The sequence below is a fragment of the Trichechus manatus genome, unplaced genomic scaffold (genome assembly GCF_000243295.1).
Source record: "Trichechus manatus latirostris isolate Lorelei unplaced genomic scaffold, TriManLat1.0 scaffold00017, whole genome shotgun sequence".
Taxonomy (NCBI): domain Eukaryota; kingdom Metazoa; phylum Chordata; class Mammalia; order Sirenia; family Trichechidae; genus Trichechus; species Trichechus manatus.
In genome coordinates, this window is record NW_004443953.1 from 19,296,264 (window position 1) to 19,310,783 (window position 14,520).

The following is a 14,520-nucleotide window of genomic DNA, read 5'->3' on the forward strand; positions in this document are numbered from 1 at the left end:
ATGGTTCTGTGGTTCAATTGGCTAGGCTCTTTTATAAGCTTAGATAACTGATTAGAACATAATCCAGTCAATTTGGCTTTAGGCACATAAATACTTTCTCACTAATAATGCATTTTTATAGTGGTTTTGGGTATGTAACTGAGTTTGTTCCTTAGAACCTTATGAGGGAGAGAGACCATGTGATAAAAATCCCTCGTTTATAGAGAGTAGACGACTGAGTTTTGGTGTGTTTTGTGATTGTTTTTTGTCTTTTTTTTTGGTTTGTTTTTTGTTCAAGGACATAGTATTCATAAGGGGCAGAGCCTGACCCAGAAGCCCAATGTTCTGACTTCTGGTCTAGTGCTTCTTGCCTTCTCTTTCAGCATGCATTTAAAATGGGACAGGTAAAGGTGTAGTTAGTTACTGACACCATGTGATAGAAGGTAGATGGTGGTTTTCCAGCTGTCATGCATAGTCCTGTAGTTCCACAGAGGTAATTCAGAACTGCCATGAGAAAGGGACTATTCCACCAGAGAAGCTCTAGTTTTTTCTATTTTTATATAAAATTTTTACAGATGAGCCTTCATTTGAAAAAAAGGTTTCCACTGCTTTAAAAAATTTGTGAAACACAGACATTGGGGGGAAAAAAAAAACCAGAAGCACCAATCACGAAGCAGTACAAAAGCTCACCTGTTTCTTATAGTAACTGTTATTTTCATTTATTTATTTATGTTATTTTATTTTTCCCTAAGAAGAACTTTCCCCTTCATTCATGATACTTTGAAAATTAAAGCAACTTGGACATAATGCTTGTATTTGTCTCTTTTTCTATTATCCATTCCAGCTTTTAGCCCAACCAAATTTGGGGCTTTAGAAGCGTTAGGTCAAAAGTCTTTAAATCTTTGTTTTCAATATACCAAAGAAAGAGTATGTTCTCCACTTTTACTGATATATTAAAAAATTAATGTCTATCTAATTCTTGTTTACGTGCTTATTTTTGTAATACAACAGAAATATGCATCATGTTGATACGATTGGTTTGAATTTTTTGTTTTAATAATTAATGTTTACATTAATTTTTCAGTTATCTTTAAATGACTTGATATGTTATTGCTAAAGATTAGTGGTTATCTTCCTCTTACTGCATGAGAACAAATGTACATCATGAAATTTAAATACTCATTTTCATTAAAAAAGTTTCCAGAAAAAAATTTAATTTGGTGTAATAATATAAATGATCTTGTAAAATATAGATTTTTAAAAAATGTAATATAGGATTATCCAATATTGCTGGAACTTCTGTTGAGAATTAGCTTTTTTTTTTTTAAGATCATTGAAATTTTGTATACGGTTTTATGTTACAATTATATTCAGTTTTTGTCATTCCCTTTTCTATTTTTTTAAGTTTATTTTTTTGTGCTATATGTATTACATTAGAATAGTGATATCTTATTTCTTAAAGAGTTTGATTTTAATAAAACTGGTAGAAGAAATTTTAGGCCATTTAAAAGAGATTCTGTTTTCCTTGACTGGTTGGTTGGTTTAAGTGGTAAATGAAAAAAAATCATGGTCTAAGTACAGACTCTTCAGATTATTCAAAATGGCTTTACTGAATGTATGTACAAAGATACAATTACAAGGAATATCATTGTAATAGCAAAAAAAATGAAAACAATCTGAACTCTTTAAATGATAGGGATTTATTAAATAAATAATGGCTATATCCATATAATGGAATAGTATCCGTCATAGCCATTCAAAAATACAGGAGTGTGTATTATCCTGGAAACGGGTGTGTGTGTGTGTGTGTGTGTGTGTGTGTGTGTGTGTGTGTGCGTGTTACAGTGAACAAAGATAATTCCAATTTTATATTTTAAAAATCAGTAGTTATGTTTGTGTGGCATAATTATAGGTAATTTTAGTTATTTATATTTTTCTCAATTAGCATGCATTATTTGAGTTATTTTTAAAAGTTTTAAATAGGTTGAGTCTGTTACTTCCCCCCTGAAGACCATCCTTGTTTATAATCACAGCTCTCTGTATAACTGTCTATTTATAATACATTAGCCAGGGGAATTTTACCTTCTTATTTCCCTTTTCTTGTTATCTTTAGCATTTTTCCTTATGTCTGTAGCTGAGACTTTCCATTTCTCTTCCACGCTGTTGAAACTTAAAGAAGACATCAAACTTAGCATTTCTTATCATTTTAGCAATTACACCATATTTCATGGGACCTAAGTAAATCTGGTATATAGATCAACACCTGAGTTTTACTTAAAGTGTCAACTCTACTGATGATGTAACTCGTTATTTTTCTGCTAAGTACTAGTAGACGCCAAGTAGCAGAAATATTCCCAGCCCCTTCTCCCAGTTCTTACAGTCTTGGGAAGCTCACATTTAGCTGCTGTTTAGCTAGAGACAGGAGTGTGGTAGAAAAAACTCAGCTGCCAGTACATGTCAACTTGAATATGCGGAAAGTCTTTTTAAAAATCTTAAATCTAAAAGAATAGTTCTTACTTTTTGTGTGTGTCGTCTCTGGATTGTTAGGATGGTTCAATAAATATCATCCTTGTAGTGCTCTTGGGACTTGGAAAGTTGAATCATTAAAGTTTTATCTTTTGTAAATAATTCATGGATATTAACAATATATACAGGCAACTTCTTTTGATGAAAGCAACCATTTAGGCTTTTGTCTTTAGTAGATTAAAATGACAAGCCAGTAGTTTGGAATAAAGACCCTTATTTCCTTTAACTTTCACTTTATACAGACTGCCTTAATTAAAATTATGGTCTTCTCTTTGACCAATAAAAAAACCCTAGAATTCAATTTAGTTCACGTCTATAAACGTTTGTTAGGTGCCAATTATGTGTAAGGGCAGGGGATAAAAAATTAAGACACTTTCCCTGCCCTTGGAATGATCATTTCATTATGATGTAAATGATCATTATAGAGGCAGGCACAAAGTATTCTGATTTTAAAGAAGCACAACTCACCTAGCCTGGGCATTCAAGGGGAGGTGAGCCTCTAGGGATGAGTAGGAATATTAACTCAGTAATGGGAGAGGAGGAGGAGGGGTGGGGCAGAGACTAGAGCATAGTGTATGCTGAAGACTACAATTGTTTTTTGGGTGTTTGAGCCTAAAATCTTAGCGACACAGAATAACTGAAGGTCATAGGCAAGGGACCATGCTTTGCCTGCCTGATGTGCTATGGGAACTGAGACTTCATCCTGTTGGCACTGCATACCCATGGAATGCTTTGTATTTTAGAGCACTAGCAACATTGTAAGGGATTTTATTTGAGCCAGGCAAGACTAAAGGTAGTTTTGAAGCTATTGTATTAATCTACTCTACATGTAATAAGCATTATGAGCCTGTTATATTTCAAACTAGATCATCATGTTCATATGGTATAATACTTGTTACTTCAGGAAAGGAAAAAAAACTGTCAGTATCAAAATGTTATACATGGCAGTTTTAATAATTTTTAAAAGTAGTTCATGGTATTACAAAAACAAACTTTTCATCATAGAAAATATATAAAATGCAGAAAATAGCAATAAAAAAAAATAACCTGTACTACCTCCATCTACAGTTAAGTTCTCATCATATTTTGATGTATCTTTCAGTATCAGATTTTTAAGTTTACTGGTAGTTTTAATGTATGATATGTGTGTGTATGTGTGTGTGTGTAGTCCAAATAGTACAACCTAAACTGGCAACATAAAGCAATAAGCAGTATACATGATATGCACACATACAGCCATTTTATGACTCTTATTGATCAAAAGTTGTCATTTTACTGAAGTCTTGTATGAAATTTATTATTTGTTTGCTATTTTTTCCACCAGCTATGGGAGGTTTATGAAGACCGGCGCTGTCTGCGAACATTTATTGGTAATCTTTCTTTTCCCTCTGGCTAGAAATCTGTTTGGGAAGACTTTTTCTAAGTAAGATGACATCACTGACAGTAATTATCCAACAGTGATATGAAGGAAACTTGAGTTGAGTCTTGAAGCGGGAGTGGGGTTCCCTACATAGACAAAGAAAGGAAACTAGGAAGTGTGAGCAGCAGAAGTAAAAGCAAAAGTGGTATGAGAAAGCATGCAACTTTGGGAGAACCACATATATTCTAGAATTGCCAAGTTATGGGATTTGGTGAGAGATGAAGGTAAAGAAAAGTAGGAAAAGGGGGCAGTACCATAGAGGACCTTGTGTGCCATTATAAGGAGTTTAGACTCTATATTGAGGACAGTGGGTAGCCATCAACAGCAAGAAGGCAACATGATTAGATTGAAGTTTTTGAAAATCATAGTAGCCATCTGGAGGTTGCACTGGTAGGGCAGGTCTGAAAGCAGGGAAATAAATTGCAAGTTTATTTCATTGGTCTGTATTAGAGATAATGAGAACTTGAACCAAAACAGTAGAGATAGAGAGGAAGGGAATGATCAGGAACTAAAAATCAGTGGGATTTAGTAACTGGATGTGATTGATACGAGCCAGGCAGGAATCTAGGATGATGTCTCCTTGGCTGGATGAATGGTAGTGCCATTCAGCAAGACAGGGAACATAACAGGATGAGGAGGTTTTGTGCCCAATGAATTTGAGCTGCCTTTGGGATGTTGTTGTCAGGTGCCGTGGAGTCGATGCCAACTCACAGTGACCCCGTGTGACACAGATACCGAGCTTGGAAGAGAGGTTGAGAATTGGCAGCTAAAATATAGAAAAAGATAAGATTTAGAGAACTCCTTGAAGGAGAGAAGAGAGGACAGTCTTGTTACAGACCAGCCTTTTTTGCTAGAGAACTGTTTATTGTCTGTCAAATTTCCTTTGAAGGCTAGTCATTGTTTCCAAATTAACTGTACCACATTTGTATGCATCATAGTGGCTCTGTTTTTAGCTTTGCTATGATTTTAGGACCTTAATGCACAAATAAATACTGTTTAAGATACTGCTGTGGTGGCAGCAGCCTAAACGAAGTCTTGTGGGAAGGCTACCAGCCGTGTTCAGAGGAGCAAAATATCTCCTTCAGATATAGTGGATGTGCTCCCCATCTGTCTCTCCTGCACTGGCGGACTGTTTTTTCAGTAATGTACTTAGGAAGATTATAACAGCTCTGACTGGGACTTTTGCTGCAGAAAAGAGTGCCTAACTGCCATGGCATATACTGCCTGACTAGCGTTCATTGATGGTGGTGGTTGAGGGCTGCTGTGGATGGTTGACAGTTTGTTCCATGCACATTTTGTACAACTGTACATGGCAGTCTTGGTTGTGGTGGGGGTGTTAAAAATAGGTTTCTGCTTTCATTTAGCCACATTTTATTTGTCCCTGTAACTTTCAAAAAAGTTGATTGGCTCTAGCAAGGTTGATTTCTAAGTAAAGCATAATCAGCACCTTGAAATTAATTACTATCAAAATGCCATCTTAAAATAGAAACTAATATTTGTTTTCAAAAAGGCTTAGTCTCTGAAATTCTGAATCAGTGCCTGTGAAGTTTGGTAGTGTGATCCCAGAAATAAGAATTATTGAACAAGGGCTACAATTTCCTGAACTTTAGGTTTAGATCACTTTGTTTTCATTTCCAGCCTGGTGAGCAATCTGAGTGACCCACCAAAATGTCAGTAGTCATTTCTCTTTCATTGGCAACAATTGGCCTGTTATGTTTCCATAAATTCTTGGCTCTTTAGTCATCAGTTGCATGTACTGCATATTAAGAGACTGCCATGACAAACTTTAAAAAAACAAGTTATATCTTTTCTCTTGGTTCTTACCTAAATGTTATATATTAGAATCTTCTGAGTAGCTTCTTAAAGGGTAAACAAAAACAAAAACCAACATTCCCAAATACAGGAAATCAGGAGATGGGGTTCCAGTGATTTTGCCTCACAGCCTACTTGAGAGCTACTGTTTAATGCTGTTTCCCTTAGGGTATTTGTGTTTAAAGAGAAGATACTTCACCTTACGTTCAATTCTGTTGTCTTTGCCCTTAGGTCACAGTAAAGCTGTTAGGGACATCTGCTTCAATACTGCAGGGACACAGTTCCTCAGCGCGGCCTATGATAGGTATCTTAAGCTCTGGGACACTGAGACAGGTAAGAGCTTGTACTGATACATATTTATCTTATAGGTTAGCATTTATAAATGAAACAGAATGAGTAGTCTTTTGTGACAAAATGGTACCGTCTGTAACTGCTGGTGTTCATTCTTCGTACATCAGCTAACGTCACAAAATGTTTGTAGAGTTGAGACTCAGCTGTGTAAGTAGCTCTTCGACTGTGAAACTTTTTTTCCACCAAGTACAATTTATAAATTATACATATTGATAGACAAACAAATTTGAAATCTTCCATATACTATCTAATTGATCTTTTTCTTCCCCTACATGACCTAGCACAGTATATTGTACAAAATAAAAAGCACAATAAATGTCTGATGAGGAGAATTAAATTTAATTGCTCAAATTGGTTAAAATGTATTTCTAATCCTCCATGGCCAGTTGACTTTATATATCCACAGCCATACTAATTCCATCTGTTTGTTGTGGTTGATACAATTTTATATAATTAGAAAACCTTCTTTCATTTTACTGATTTTTAAGGGTAATGATAATAGCCAATATATATTGAACACTTATTGTTTATCAGGCATTGTGCTAAGTATTTAGAAGCAGTGTATCATTCAGTCCTTAAAATATCCCTGTGAGTTAAGTACTGTTATTACATTAAAAAAAAAAAAAAACGGTTGCTGTCAAGTCGATTCCAAGTCATAGTGACCCTATAGGACAGAGTAGAACTACTCCATAGGGTTTCCAAGGCCGTAATCTTTATGGAAGCAGACTGCCACATCTTTATCCCATGGAGTTGGTGGGTTCAAACCGCCGACCTTTATTTAGCAGCCGACCACTTAACCACCGTGCCACCAGGGCTCCTTATACATTACCATTTGCCGAAGAGTCGATTCCGACTCATAGCGACCCTATAGGACAGAGTAGAACTGCCCCATAGGGTTTCCAAGGAGCGACTGGTGGATTCGAACTGCTGATCTTTTGGTTAGCAGCCATAGCTGTTAACCACTGCACCACCAGGGCTCCTCTTATACATTATAGATAAGGAAGTTGAGGCTTAAAGAGGTAACTCTTCCAGGGACACACAGCTTATAAGTGACACAGTTGGGATTCAAACCAAGGTCTCTCTGACCGCAAAGCCAATGCTCTTAACTTCTTTAGTTGTAATCCTCAACTCTGGCTGTACATTGTAGTTACCTGGTGAGCTTTAAATATTATTGATGCCTGGGTCTCACCCCCAGAGAGTCTTATGTAATTTGTTAGGGTATAGCCAACACTAAGTGATTCTAACATGTACGCAGGGTTGAGAAACCATAACTCTACAGGCTTTTTTTAAAAAAAAAATCAAGATATAATATACATACTGTTAAGGGTACAAAATGAATAATCTTCAGTGTTTTTTAAACTACCACCAAGATCAAGAAGTAAAACATTTCTAGCATTCTGTACAGGTTTCTTATGCCCTTTCCCAGTCTGTAGCCACCCCAGTAGCCACTGTCCTGACCTTTATCATCATGGATCCATTTTGCCTGTTCTTGAACTTCCTATATATGGAATCATACCGTATGTACTCTTCAGTTTCTAGCTTCTTTCACTCAGCATAGTATCTGTGAGATTCACCCATGTGGCTTACAGTATACAAGTAGTTTGTTCTTTTTTATTGCTTGTAATATTCCATTGTATGGGAGGGACATACTATAGTTTATCTGTTTTGTAATTGATGGTACAGATTTACTTATGAAAATTTTTATTTTTAATCATTAAAAATTTGTGGAAAGGAACAATGTACATTATACTCAAGAGCAAGCAGGCTGCCCTTTCTCAAAATTTATTATGTAGATGATCTCTAGATCTTAATCCTGGGGTCATCTTTAAGTGCTCAAACTTATTTTTACCTATTTAACTTGGGTCTTTGGTTTTAGGACAATGTATATCAAGATTTACAAACAGAAAAGTACCCTATTGTGTCAAATTTAATCCTGATGAAGATAAGCAAAATCTATTTGTGGCTGGGATGTCTGATAAAAAAATTGTACAGGTTAGTCTTTTCACAATATTTTTATTAAGATTCCTGAGCTTTATGTTCTATCAGGAATGGAATATGAAATATTAACTTGTTTAATGTTTGTTACTTTTAGTGATTGCTGCTCTGTTATCTCTAAGTAGAAAACAGTAAATTTATAAAAACACACCCCACTTTCCAGAATTACAATCTTTGTTGGTTTTCATAAATCTACTCTGGTCCTGTCTTTACTTTTTCTCTTGTTTGATATACAGTGGGACATTCGAAGTGGAGAAATTGTGCAGGAATATGATCGGCATTTGGGAGCTGTCAACACCATTGTTTTTGTTGATGAGAATAGAAGATTTGTAAGCACATCTGATGATAAGAGCCTGAGAGTTTGGGAATGGTGAGTTTCCACCAGTAGAAAATCTGATTTATTTATATAAAGCAAGCCATTTAAAAATTTGTAGCCAAAGACAAAACCTGATAACATGCCACCATTTGAATATTTTTCCAACTGTGATCTTTGGCTTGCCAAAGTGTTTTAACTTGTTAAGAACCCACAATATTGAAATAAAAATTTTAATTTATTTGTTTAGTCTTTGGATAGTCTATCTAAAGGATATATATGTTGTGTTGTTTTTCTTGCAGTGGTGATAGGTTTGTATTGTGCTATCTTACATTCTTTTTCAGTATCTTATACATCTTTACAAAATGACTGGTAAGAAGTAGGAGCCACAAATGTATAAACTATCTTGGTATGGAGCATAAGATCCTGGCCTCAGAACCAACTCAAAGAAAATGTTGATAAATCTTTTAATTTTTTAGATGTCCTCTTTATAATTATTCAGTACTGAAAATTGCTCCATATCATTACCCTGTGACTTATCATTCATAACCTGTAATGGTAGAAAAATACATGTTTTGCTTGTAGAATATAAACAGAACATGTTAATTTTGCTTTCCTAGAGGGAAAAAAAAAGCTTCTAAAACTAAAAAACGTTAAAGCTTGTTTCATTAAGTTCCACGTTTTGTAATTTAGTTGCAACAAAATGCATAGTAATCTTTTTGTTAAAATGAATGTTTGGATGGAGCCCAGCTTGTTTTTATAGTCCACTGTGAAGCACAGCTCAGCGTGGTTACAGCCTTGCAGAGACTAGAAAGTGGGTCTCCCCACCGCCAGCAGTCCTGCTTTAAGAAGAAATGGGAAGCCTTGAACCACAGCCAATGGCTTCCTCTTCAAACTGAGCCCCTTCGGGTTGTTGAGCAGGTCCCTGCTGTACCTAACCATTAAGAGAGCAATTTGGGAAGTGGAAGATTTAATGTAATTTAACTGTGGTTTCTCCCACAGTTTCCACCACAGCTACACTCCTTCAGATTACCCCCAATCAATGGAGAGTTGACTGTATTTTATATATAGTGTTAACATATAGCATCATCCTCAAGGTCTGTGGTTTGAGACTACTTTAAAATTAAGATCTTTCTTAATTCAGAAATGATATTCTGTGCTTGAGATTCTGATGTGGACACCATTTTCTATAAGCCACCTTACATCATTTGCACAATAGTCTGTAGAATAAACATATGTATATGCGTTTTGTTTTGTTGGTATAACTTTTTAATCTTTTATCCCTAAAATTTCATAGGTTTCTGGTAGTTTTGCTAATGAATTCATTTCCAAACTGAAGATTATTTACAAGACATGAGTTACTAGCTTAGTATACAGAATTACACTATCTTAATTTGAAGATAGTGTTGTGTTTATTAAATATAACTATGCCTAGCAGACATTTTTGCTAGAAACAGTGAAGTCCACAGGGTAGCCTAGGTTCATTTCTTGTTCTAAAGCTCGTTACACCAAGAGTCCTTGAAATAAGGAGTTTATTAGAATTTCTTTGTTTTTAGTAAAAAAATTGATTAATATGAACCTGGACTGTGGTTAATGTAATTTAGAAATGCTCTGTGTTTTAATCCAAGTTATGAAACTGTTACTTATAACAATAAATGTGAGGAAGGAAAAACAATTGAACCTTTTTCAGGTTGAGACTCTTTGCATACATTTGGGTCACTCTGAATGTCAGTTCTCATTGATGATTTGTTCTGCAGGTTATACTTGAAAATTTTTTTCTTTCACCAGGACCCTGAAGTTTGTTGTAATCATTTGTTTCCTCTTCTGGATGGATAGATAGATGGATGGAAAAAATCATTACCTAAAGGCAGATTATTATTGTTGCTGTTATTTTCCAGTTAATCAAAGTACTGGAACTTAAACCATACTTTGAAATTGAAATTGCTTCTTCATATTCTGTATTGTTCATCAGATCACACTTCCCACACAACACTCTGGAAAAAGCACTTCTGGTCTCTTATGAAAAACAAGACCAAAAATCCTTCCAGAGTTACAAAGGATTTTTATCATTAAGTGTTAAAATGAACTATTAAAATATTAAAACTAAGTATTAAATAGTAAAATGAAAAAATACTTAGAACTTTTAGTGGTTCCAGATTTAGGTGATTAGTTTTGGATTTTTGTTTTGTTTGATCCTTTGTATCATTCACGTGCAAAAAGAATTTTAATGCTTTTTATCCTGTACCATACTCATTTAGAATACCTTATTACATGCAAACAGAAAATAGAAGGTGTCTATGTGCCAAGCACTTCATCTTCCTGTTCTTGGTCATTAATTTTGGACGAGATGAATCAGCTCACAGATCTCTGTACAGCTTTGCCTGCCATCCTCTTGCATTGCTGAAGACTCTTTAGCGCAACCACCTCCCTGCAGGATAAAGACAGGTTTAGGTTGACTGGTAGGTAAAACAGGAATACTTCCTGTAGGCTTGCCTCAGACATCTTAGTTCTGCCTACCATGGTACGTATTTAGATGAGCTCATTATTAAGGAACATTTAGTAACGGATTTTTTTTTAAACATAAAGGCCAAAGTTCAAATCAAAACAGAGTTAGAAAAGTAAATCACTGGCACTCTCCTAGTTGTCATGGAAAATCATTTGTGGTGTAAAAGATTTTTAATAAGAAATACAAGGTCATTTTGTGATTTCCTTTTTCCAGCAAGTTTCATGAAAGGTTTTTTAAATATATATTTCTCAATTTTTCTTTTCTTTGGATATTATCCCTTTCAGAAATAGTTCTTCTACAAGGTACTTCTAAACATTACTCATTGTAATGTGCTATTTTTGATTTTTAGGGATATCCCTGTGGATTTCAAGTATATAGCAGAGCCCAGTATGCACTCGATGCCTGCAGTGACTTTGTCTCCAAATGGTGAGTTAGTACATAGAGTGTGTTTTCAAATGAGCTTCCAAGACAGGGTGTGATTTCTGTGTTCAATAGAAGCTTGGCCATTCCCATCCTTACTGTCACAGTGCCATACTTTTATAGGGAAATACTTTCAATGTTAGAAATAATCACTGGTTTTATTGTATTAGTCACCTCACCCACTCTTGCTTTTAAAAACATAAAATAGTGATTTATAGCTAACATCAGCTGAGTATCATTTTTTTATAATTCTCCTTCCAACAGAAACATAATCATCACCTTATTTAATGATTTATTGTGAGCTTCTTTTCTTTTAGAGGATGGGAAATTGAAATCTGATTCCCTATAATGAGAACACTTAAAATTTCACTGTAAAAATTTTATCAGGCAAAAAATAAAATCTATTTGAAACTGTTTTCCATTCAATAATCCATTGCCTTTTAATTACAAGGTAATTTATGTTGCAGATATACTGACAATATACTGCTATACTTATAGCTCTTAACTGAGGGTATTAAAGTGCAGGATCTGATGTTTGGGGAACATCATCATTAAAGCCTCAGTTACTGGAGTGTAGAGCAAGGAAGAGGAGCAAGAATGAGTTTGCTCTTTCATCAGGGCATCTGGCACAGGCAAATTAGTGATTGTTATCAAATGCGCTATGATTTTTATGGGGGAAGAGCAACCCAACTGGATCTTACTTTGGTAATCACTGTATTGTATACATTGTCATGTTGCATCTACACTTTATATAGTATGCTTTTAAACAATTACAAGCATTGTGCCCATCTTGAACAAAGCCATTTACCCACTCAGACTATGAGCCTTGGTAGGACCATGCCCTTAGTTATATATGCAAGTGCATACTGCAGTTTAGGCTCTAGGGGCTTGGTGAATCCTGGGTAGATGAAAGCAACATGGCCTTTTAAAAAGTTACTGTCATTTTTTAATCTTTTTTTTTTTTTTAATTGTACAGGTTTATTTAAAGTTTTTGTATGGAAAATGTTCATAAGATTGTATGAGTAAAATTCATTACTTTCTATGTAAATACCACTTGCCAGTAAGACAGGTGGTATGGTAAATGTATTTCCTATTATAAATAGTTGGGAACAAAAGAATATTAATGATAGTGAATATATTTAAAATAAAGTCTTTAAATTTTTCAGTCTTTCTCTAAAATGTCTCATTTATTGAATTTACAGGGAAGTGGCTAGCATGCCAGTCAATGGACAATCAAATCTTAATTTTTGGAGCACAGAACAGATTTAGATTAAATAAGAAAAAAATTTTTAAGGGTCATATGGTAGCAGGATATGCTTGTCAGGTGGACTTTTCACCAGACATGAGGTAAGTTTCAGTCTTCTATTATCATATTTAAATATGATAATATAAACTACTTTTATACAAGTAACACGTTACAAATCATTTTCACATATATAAATTGTATAAGATCTCTAAAGTGCCTAAATGCTAGATACAGTAAAGGCAGGAACAAATTATGAAAATTATATTTTGTTTTTTTTAAGTTCTTACTTCAGTATCTCTCTTTATATTGCTTAATCTTATGCCTTTTAACCATGTAATAAATCCCTGTCTATATGACCAATGCCTTATTTTCCCTCTGCTTTTCTAAGCAAGGGTAGGAGGACAATAATCACTATATTGCTGTGACTGAATGAACACTGGAATAATTCTTATTGCAGTGTTCACGTTAACAGCTTAACTACAGCTTGTCTGTGCTGAAACCTCAAATCGAGCTTCTGAATATTTCTAGGTCACAGTGGTTTTGTGAAGTCTAGAATCTTTCTAAGAGTGAAAGTCTACGTCCATTCCCTGATCTGTAGCAAAAATATATAGGTAGGAGTAGTTCAGAAATCTCTCTTACCTCGTATTGTTTAGCCTGGTAATTGAGCCTTAGAGTGCTACCTCTGGGTCAGTCATAGACATCTTTGAAAGATGTTGGAGCCAAAAAATAATTATGAAGTTGGTAGAATGTACAGTAGAATGGGTCTAAATGTGTCTACTGGCTGTATGTTACCTTAGTTCCCCTACACTGTCTAGAGACATTGTCTGACTGTCTAAAGACTGATTGTGATAGTCATTCATTGTGGCCCCTGGGACTCCCAGTCTTCCACCAGTAGCTAAATGGGGAGTTGTTTGTTTGTTTTTGTTTTGGGTAGAAGTTTAAATTACAGACTAGTTCACATTTATAATTTAGATGTGTACGTTCACATTGATTTTTTTTTTTTTAATGTTAAGGTGAAAAACATAAAAATCTCTCTCTGTTCCGTATCCCACTTTACCAGTTTAAGATGTTTGCATAATTGGAATTTATTTTTTCTTCCCGTTGTAGCTATGTGATTTCAGGAGATGGAAACGGAAAATTAAACATTTGGGACTGGAAGACCACAAAACTCTACAGTCGGTTTAAAGCTCATGATAAAGTGTGTATAGGTGCAGTGTGGCATCCTCATGAAACATCTAAAGTCATAACATGTGGTTGGGATGGTCTCATTAAATTGTGGGATTAAGAGGATTAATCCTTAAACTGTCTAGGATCGTTTTCAATCCAGTGTCGTATTTAACGTTATTTAATTATTAAATGTTTTGGGTGACAACTTGATTTACAGATAATGTTTTCCTTACATGGCCTTATGAAGTTAGCCCATTGTTTAAAACAAAAAACTTTGTAAATTTGACTTAGATTATTTCATTGGCAACTCATTTATACGGGGAATGATCATTGACTTTATTTGACAACAAGTAGTTATTGTTGGTGGGCAGTTTGGGTTTACCTCCATGACTGTATACTGAAAGGATCCCTTTAGGGTGATCCCTGGTGGATCTGAGATTCTAGAGGAGGTAATGTAATTAATGAACAATAGCTCGGAAAGGTACCATATCCTTACCTCTTCAACAAAAAGGGCAGTAAAGAACAGTGATGATATAGTTTTATATAATCTGAAAGAAAGACACAACCACTCAGAATTTCTGTTCCTGTTATTTCTTTTTAGCAGGTCAAGTTCTAATCTTTTGGCTTTGTGAGTTCCACTATTTTTGATGACATATATTGTATATTTTAGTTGTACATCAGCAGTCTTCTTTGACGCATTCCTCTAATTGTTGAACAATGTAAAATAAAAATAAAAAGAGTTCTTTCCTTGACTTTCTTCCTGATCAGTATAGACAGGACTATAT

At 34.8% G+C, this 14,520-nt stretch overlaps 1 protein-coding gene across 3 annotated transcripts in view; it reads left to right on the forward strand.

The window, feature by feature from the left end:
• The window catches only part of CDC40 (cell division cycle 40), a 58,111-nt gene extending 43,597 nt beyond the window's left edge, over window positions 1-14,514 (forward strand). For 2 of the 3 annotated variants that reach the window (XM_004372462.2, XM_023727649.1), the window contains 7 exons: window positions 3,830-3,875; window positions 5,969-6,070; window positions 7,965-8,080; window positions 8,320-8,453; window positions 11,252-11,328; window positions 12,525-12,669; window positions 13,676-14,514. In XM_004372462.2, the coding sequence (XP_004372519.1) occupies window positions 3,830-3,875; window positions 5,969-6,070; window positions 7,965-8,080; window positions 8,320-8,453; window positions 11,252-11,328; window positions 12,525-12,669; window positions 13,676-13,853 (798 nt within the window). In that variant the 3' untranslated portion in view covers window positions 13,854-14,514. The remainder of the gene's footprint in view (window positions 1-3,829; window positions 3,876-5,968; window positions 6,071-7,964; window positions 8,081-8,319; window positions 8,454-11,251; window positions 11,329-12,524; window positions 12,670-13,675) is intronic. The other variant, XM_023727650.1, reaches the window with a different exon arrangement.
• The last annotated feature ends 6 nt before the right edge of the window (window positions 14,515-14,520 follow it).